The following is an 8,251-nucleotide window of genomic DNA, read 5'->3' as shown; positions in this document are numbered from 1 at the left end:
GCATGCATCCGGTTCCTTGAGAAGACAGATGAAAATATTCCAACAGTAGTACCATAGTTTGGCTGACAACATACAACAGAAAAATATATGCTCAATAGTCACCGTGTGGTCTTTGCAAAATACAACTACATTCCAAAGATCAAACAAATATTTTATGTGTAATGTGAATGCCTCTTCTGAAAGTTTCTTTGAATTCCTCACTGAAACTGTGTAAATATATAATTTGGCCCTAAATACTTGTTGTAGTCCCCACTTTCATCTCATAGAAATCTTTGATATGTTTAATTTTATGATTAGAACATCTCCAACAGTACTGCAAAACTTAAAATGCATTAATAACATACCTTCAACAAAACTAATCCTATTATAAGCTTTTCTTTAGAAAAAATACATATATTTAGGTTTACACTAAAATTATACCAAAAACACTTTTCAGATTTTGATTAATTGCTTTAAGTCCAAACCATTTTATATTTATCAAAATAGAACAACAAAAGGTAGAGAAGGTCTGAAAAAAAACTTGTGAAGACAGACGCAGACAGCTAGAGAAGAAGATAACAAACACAGTAAAACCTAAATAATTCTATTAATATTATGTTAATTACTTACTCCCTCTGTTCGCGAATAGGAGTCCTATTTTTTCATTTAGTCTGTTCGCAAATAGGAGTTCCGATTCACTTTTATCATAAATAGTAATAGGATCTCACATTCCACTAACTCATTCTACTCACATTTCATTTAAAAGTAATATATACAAGTGGGACTCATATTTCACTAACTTTTTTTCACTCACTTTTTTTAACATTTCTTAAAACTCGTACCACCAAGAAATGAGACTTCTAATAGCAGACGGATGGTTATTTATTAGTGGCCTGGCGCATATATATATATATATATATATATATATATATATATATATATATATATGCACGTTTATTTTACAAAAATTAAGTACAAAAGCAAACACTAAAAATCTAAAATATAATTATGATGATACAAATAAAAATATACTTAACCTAGTCATAAAAAGATGGATAAAAGGATACGTGACCTAATTAAAACTTGATTAAGAAGATACAATAAACTAAAAACTTACTATATTAATAAGCCAAATACATTAAAAAAAAACAGAAAGATTAACATTAAAATTACACGTTTTTTTTAATTATGTACTTAAATAATAAATTTTATATATAGTCATATTAATTAATAAGTATTATTATTTAATATAATATAATTTAATGAAAGTTATTGACAAAATACTATGGGATTAGTGTGTAATTTAGATAAAATATATAGATATGATTGAGAAGTATAAAAAGTAAGTAAGTGGAATATTAGAGTTTAAAGTAAATGGTTGAAGTAAAACACTATACATAAAATGGATTTGAATTTAGTAAAATGGTTGGAGATGGTCTTAGAACTAACTATTTCATTTTAAAAAAAGGTTTATGTTCGTTTCTGAATTTACACCTCTATTTAAAGATTATTTCTATCCAAAAAAGGTTTATGGTCATTTCCGAGTTTATGATCGTTTCCGAATTTACACCTCTATTTGAAGAGTAGGGCAACATTCCAAATACTAGTAAATTGGTAGATTGTTAAGAATTGAATTGATCAAGAATAATCTTGCCACTTCCGATAATCTTCATGACTATGAAAAAAGTTAATATGAGATGGGCCCATAAAGCTAAAATCGTGCCGAATATTGGTCTTTGTTTATTCATATAAAGGGCAAAATATTGGGTGGTGTCATTCCAGAGTATATATATTTCACTTTTTCTGCCGAATCCAAGAGTTGTTGCAATTCTTGGTTTAAGTTATAGTCATCCAATTTCTGAAAAAAATACTTTTAACTTAATTTTTTAATGTTGTGGGAACCCATGGTTCCTGCCTTTGATGACTTTGTATTAATTCCACTCCTACCGTCCTACGCAATAGTTTTAAACATTTTTTTGATACTGTGGAAATTTACCGTCCCTACTTTGATCATTTGATGGGTATTTGATAAGATAAACCTCGACTCCTTTTCAATGGCCTTATATTATAAAACCGAGAAAAATGAAAATTTTAATTAAGACCTGTAGCATCACATCAAATGAATAGCCACTTTTACTACTAAATCATATTGATTCTGATTTTTTTCGTTAAAAGTACTGAATGAAATCATATTGTTTTGATTATGTTTGTGTTCCATCCTATTCGTATTGGATATAGTTCCTTTTACCAAATATTTCTTTTGTGTTCTAAAATTAAGAACTTTGAAAACGACACATTTTATATTACAAAATACTCATGTAAAATATGATAAATAAAGAGAAAAATAATTAATTATAATATTAACCTTACTAGTAGTATTATTATGTGTGGTGAATTTTAAAAACATTTAGAGCACTCCCAATGGTTTGGGGATAAACTCCCTTATTTCTCCCTAACTCCTGCCACATCAGCGCCACATCAGCACCAAAATTTATCCCCAGTTTTTAGCCAACTTTTAGCCAACCTCTGCAATGGTTTCTCCCTTATTTCTCCCTTATTTCTCCCTAACTCAACATTTCATTTTTACATCATCACTAATTTAATTGTTTTATTTTTATATATAATAAAGCTAGCTTATTTAATTTATAAGATAAAACAAATAATAGTAATAAAGTTCGTTGTATTAAACACGGGTACACATTACAACGAAGAAAATTAAAAAAAAAAAAGTACACGAATGGAAAAAAAAAATCAAAAAAAAAATTCAAAGAAAAAAAAATTCAAGGGCGGTGGGCGCGGTTTCTATTTGCCCACAATTCTTCGATGATATCGTGTTGTAGTGCTTGATGGGCCTCCTTCTGGTGTATGTCCATGAACGCCTGGAACCGTTCATGTTCGTTGTGCGGTACACCCTGGCGGGCGGACTCGGTTGAGACACCGTGACTCGATGATGCAACACTTGGGTCGTTGGTGACGTCGAGGACGCCTTCGTGTTCATCATCGATGATCATGTTATGCATGATGATGCACGCATACATGATATCGGCAATATCCCCCTGGTAGAAAAAGCGCGTCGGGCCCTTTACCAGTGCAAATCGCGATTGGAGCACCCCAAATGCCCTCTCCACATCCTTGCGCGCAGACTCTTGCGCTCGGGCAAAATACCTTCTTCTATCTCCGAGTGGGCATCTGATCGTCTTCAGAAACACGGGCCATTGCGGATAGATGCCGTCAGCTAGGTAGTACCCCATGTTATGCACATTGCCATTGGTCGTGAATTCGATGGAGGGGCCTAACCCGTTGATCCGCTCGTTGAAAAGGGGCGAGGAATTGAGAACATTTAGGTCGTTGTCCGACCCGGCTATACCAAAATAAGCATGCCAAATCCAAAGCCGTTGGTCGGCAACGGCTTCAAGAATGATGGTGGGATGCGTACCTTTGTCGGCGAACAGCCGATCGTGCACACCAGTGTGGTTGCGAGGGATGTACCGGCGCCGCCGGCGGATTGGCCGTTGGGGGGGTGGCTGTTGCATTCGAGCGATCTCGCTTTGTATGCGGCGGGAGATATAGTTGTTGATTGGGTTGTTGGCGAAACCCGCTACATCCCATCCGGTGGGAGCGGGAGGTACCTCTTCTTCGGAAGAAGAATGTGATATTTCCTCGTCGGACTGAGCACGAGACGATGAATCAGAACTCATTTAATAAAGATGGAGAGAAAAAAGATTGAAAATTTGTGTGAATGAAGTTTGTGGGTGATGAATGGAGGAAGAGGATGAAATATTTATAGGGGTGGAAATTAGAATATGACCGTTGAGGAAAAAAAAAAAAATTGATCATCGCCGGATTATCGCCGAACAGCTCCCCACAGTGGCCGGCGATGATCCGGCGATAGCCCGGCGTTAAAACGCCGCTTGGCGTAATTTCGGTAGGAATTTCGCCGGATTATCGCCGAACTCCTCCCAATGGCCGGCGATAAGTCGGCGATATCCGGCGAAAAATCGCCGGATTTTCACCGTCGCCATTGGGAGTGCTCTTAGTACTATATAAATAGAATAATTTTACAGAACGAATTGAAATGGAGTAATAAAATGATATTATTTTTAAAAAAATAAAGGAATATAATGGACCTACCATTTCAACACCAAAGAACAAAAAGAATAATTTGATACTGTTTCTACCGTGACCTACAAATTTTACAGAGAATGACTCGTTTGAATATAAGGTATTCTCTTCGTTTTTTCTACATTTATTTAGAAAAATAGGTAGCATCCATTTTCCCTCCCAAAATATTAACTATGTTTGATAAGTTAGTAATACCAAGATAGAGAATTATATATGGACATTTCTAATTGTTTGATATCACAGTTAAGCTTAACTCAAAGCCTAATATAAGACTAGGGCCCTATCTAATCTTACCAAAATTATAACATTAACCTTATTTATGTATCTCACCAATTTGTCAAGTTAAGCCATGTTATTTAATATACAATACAAATTTAGATAATTTCTTTTCTATCAAACAACAACGGAAAAAAATCATATCTCCGCATATCTTGACATGAAGCCCGTATTTCTTATCTTATTTAACATATCTTCTCATATCCCATCTTTTGTATCAAGCATTTATAATCCAAATACGACACTGGCTTTGGGTTATGTTAGTTACTAACTCGTTACAAACTATTCAACGTATGTATTACTTTTATATTAAAGATCAATTCATATTTGTATGACGTGTTGTAGTAACAAGAAATTTTAATATTGTAGTCCCTCTTCATCCTATTAAAGATTAGAAAAATATTATGATAAGAAAAACATGAAGTCATTAACTCATGTTTTATCTGTCCCATTAAATATGAAATATTTGATTTTTGGCATAAGATTTTATATAGTATTATTTTGTAAATTAATAAATCAAAGTAAAAAATTAAAAGAATATTATTTTTATTTTTATCTTTTTTAATGGAACAGTGAGAGTACTTTAATACTTTAATAGACATGAATTATATTAAGAAAACATCCCTAATAACTTAATATAAGCCCCAACCAACCTCTTTCATTTCTTTTCTACTCCCTCTCATTCTTCGATTATGTGTTCTAATTCAATTTGTCATGAAAGTGAATAATAAAAATTAGTGGAATTGTGCACTTTCATTTTGATGTATTTATCTAACTCTAAAATTTGAAATGAAATAAGGAGTCTGATTTATTTATTAAAAATATTCTCTTAGTCATCATTAAATGTCTCAATTTCTCTTTTTTGTCCGTCCGTCCGTCAATAAATGTCTCGTTTCACTTTTATTAGTTTTGGGCAAGTGGATCCGAACATGAATTTTTCATTATCGTCCTCTCTAATAGCTTTCGACGTCACCCCTCCTCCCTTCGTTATCTTCCGATAATTTTATTTTGCTTCATCTGTTTTTTGATTCTGGATCTGCCACTGGATAGACGGAAGGAGTAATAAAAATGACACGATAAGAAAATAAGATTAAATGATTAATGGCTCTTGATATAATTCATGCGTCCAATCCACGTCCATGGATAATAGAAATAATTCTGTTATACTCCATATAGAAATGTAAACACAACTTACTCGTATTTATTGTAATTACATATAGATTAGATGAGATAATTATTGAAATTAGAAAACAAGGAGTAACATATGTATAATAAGCAGATGAAGTTGGCCAGAGCTACAAATAAAAAACAGAGCATCAGACAATTTGACCCACCCAGTTTAATTACTCACTATTTCTACTTTTTCTTCGTAGACCAATTTTCGTCGATGAATGCGTCGATTTTGCGCTGAAACTCTTCGCTGCTGAGCCTCTCGATCTCCGCCGCATCGACCGATTTCCGCCGCACCTCCGTCTCCGATCTCCTCAGTGTCGCCTTAATTTCTCGCCTCAACTTCTCCGACTGCGTCCTCTCGAACCGCTTTATCTGCCTCCTCGCGCTACATATCGCCTCCGAAACGTCGTCGTTTTCGTCGCATTGCGATTGCACCTCCGCGCGCACTACAATTTGCTTGTTCTCCACTGGCGGAGGCAGATCGGCGCGATCCGCCTCCGCCGCGGCGGTGTCACTGTGCTTGGCGTACTCGTCGTAGAAATCGTCGCCCGACGCGGCGGAATCGCTCTGGCGGCGGCAGAGGAGGAACAGAGAGAAAATGATGGCGTTGCCGATTAGGAAAACAACGTGGTGGTTGAAGAGGTAGGTGGAGAGTTCGACACCGTAGGCGGCGGCGACTCGGAAGAGCGGCGGCGCGTGGGCGGAAGACCAGGAGATGAGCCCTAGGAGGAGCAGAAGCTCGAAGAAGTGGCGCAATTTAGCGATTGTGTTGAATGTGGCGGAAGAGTTTTGCTTGTCAAATTTGAGAAAATCGAAAATTTGCGGTTGGATTTCCATATTGTTGGGTGAATTTTGGATGGGTTAATACTCAGGAGGCGGGAGGAAGGGGAAGGGATTTAGAGAGAGAGATGAAAGGGGAAGAAGGCATGTAAGCATGAGAGATATCATTAGTTGGAGATGGATTGCTCAATTTTCTCTGTCTACAATTTCAGAGCGTGCGATTTGTATTGTATTCCGCCATTTAAATAGACCTCACTGCAGGGGGAGAATCCATGGATAACGTCACGTCTAAATTTTACTCTCTCTAATCCACCACGGTACAAAAGACTCATTTTGTCATTTTGATAAGTTCTATAGTAATAGACTCATACATTTTTCCACACCTACTTTACTCTCTCTGATTTTTTTCTCTCTTCATCTCTCTACTTTTTTCATTTTCCACTTCATTTTTCCTTTACTTAACTAACCTAACACAATTTTTCTTAATCTCCATACCGATAAAAACGCCTCCATTACTATGAAACAGAGGAGTAATTCATAAGTATTTTTATACTCTCTCCGTCCACAAGTCACATAATAGGAGTCACTTTTATCGTGGGCACGAATTTTTTAGAAATATAAAGAATAGTGAGTTGAAAAAAGTTAGTGGCATATAATATTCACTTTTTTATATTGATTTTATAATAAAATGTTAGTGAATTGAGTTAGTGGAAAGTGAGACATACGTACTATTTATTAAAAATAAAGTGTGACTCTTACCGTGGGACGAATCAAAATGCCAAAGTGTGATTTTTATTGTGGGATAGAGGGAGTAGTTATTACTTTCTTCACCCTAATTAATTGATATCAGTTGACTTGACACGGATTTTAAAAAATATAGTGAAAAGTTAGTGGAATATGAGTCATATTTTTATATAAAATGTGAGCGAAATGAGTTAGTAGTTACTAAAAATTATAAAAAGTAAGGGTGTCAATTACTTGAGGAATTAATGGGGGATGAAGGGAGTAGTTTTATAATGAAATATAAATGAGGTAAAGTTATGAAATATAGGGTCCATTACTAAAAATAATAAAAAAATAACTAAAAAGTTTATGAGTGGATGGATAAAAATAACAAAAATGACAAAAATGAGAAGTTTATTGGTTATAAAGGAAGTTTTATCAAATACTATAAGTTTCTAAAATCACAAATTTTGACTCATTACAAATTTTAAAATAAACTAAAAATTATAACCTCTTGCCCATATATGTCTCATATTTAACCGGTGTGGATTTTAAAAAATTGCTTGAATTTATGAAACAAAATTATTGAAAAAAGTTAGTATAATGTGAGCCCTATTTGTATATACTCCATCCGTTCCATTTAAGATGTCCATATTATTAAATGACACGTGATTTTAGGTGGAGTAGTTGAGTATGATAAAATATAGTGATAAATGTGATTGAAAAGTGAACATCTTGAGTGAGAAACTAAAAAGGAAATGTGAACATCTTAAATGAGACAGACGGCAAAAAATGATAATTTTGCTCTATTTTTTTGGACGGAGGGAGTATAAAATAGTTAGAGTGGAGATAGAGTAAATTAAGAGAGAATTATGTAGAGGAGATCTTCTCTACATAATTCTTACTTTACTTTTTTTTCACTTAAACTATTTTATATTATTTTTTCAAAACGAGTGCAAAAAAGAAGCGATTCGCTTATTTTGGGACGGAGGGAATATTATCTTTGCTTATAAAAGAAATTTTTAATGTATAATAATTCGTAAAACAAAGTGAAAGAAAAAGTATAGAAATACTCTGTGTCCTTAAAATATATAAAATTGTAAATAACACGAATCTGAATGTGTAATCAGTAAAATAATATTCCCTCCGTCCCACCACAAGTGATCAACTTTCCATTTTGAGTTGTCCTTCTTTTTTA

The 8,251-nt window shown here is 34.2% G+C and overlaps 1 protein-coding gene across 1 annotated transcript; it reads right to left on the bottom strand.

The window, feature by feature from the left end:
- Positions 1 to 5,550: 5,550 nt before the first annotated feature.
- LOC125201701 lies at positions 5,551 to 6,531 on the bottom strand. Its single transcript, XM_048099918.1, has one exon. It carries the CDS (start codon positions 6,385 to 6,387, stop codon positions 5,734 to 5,736), a length of 654 nt encoding a protein of 217 aa, XP_047955875.1. The 5' UTR covers positions 6,388 to 6,531; the 3' UTR covers positions 5,551 to 5,733.
- Between the last annotated feature and the right edge of the window lie 1,720 nt (positions 6,532 to 8,251).

Source organism: Salvia hispanica, chromosome 1 (assembly GCF_023119035.1).
Source record: "Salvia hispanica cultivar TCC Black 2014 chromosome 1, UniMelb_Shisp_WGS_1.0, whole genome shotgun sequence".
NCBI classification, from domain to species: domain Eukaryota; kingdom Viridiplantae; phylum Streptophyta; class Magnoliopsida; order Lamiales; family Lamiaceae; genus Salvia; species Salvia hispanica.
The sequence above is the reverse complement of the archived record's forward strand: the minus strand, read 5'-3'. Positions and strand labels throughout refer to the sequence as shown.

Bases quoted from the DNA above. Each gene is read 5' to 3' on its own strand.
- LOC125201701 (XM_048099918.1), bottom strand. From the start codon at position 6,387: ATGGAAATCCAACCGCAAATTTTCGATTTTCTCAAATTTGACAAGCAA.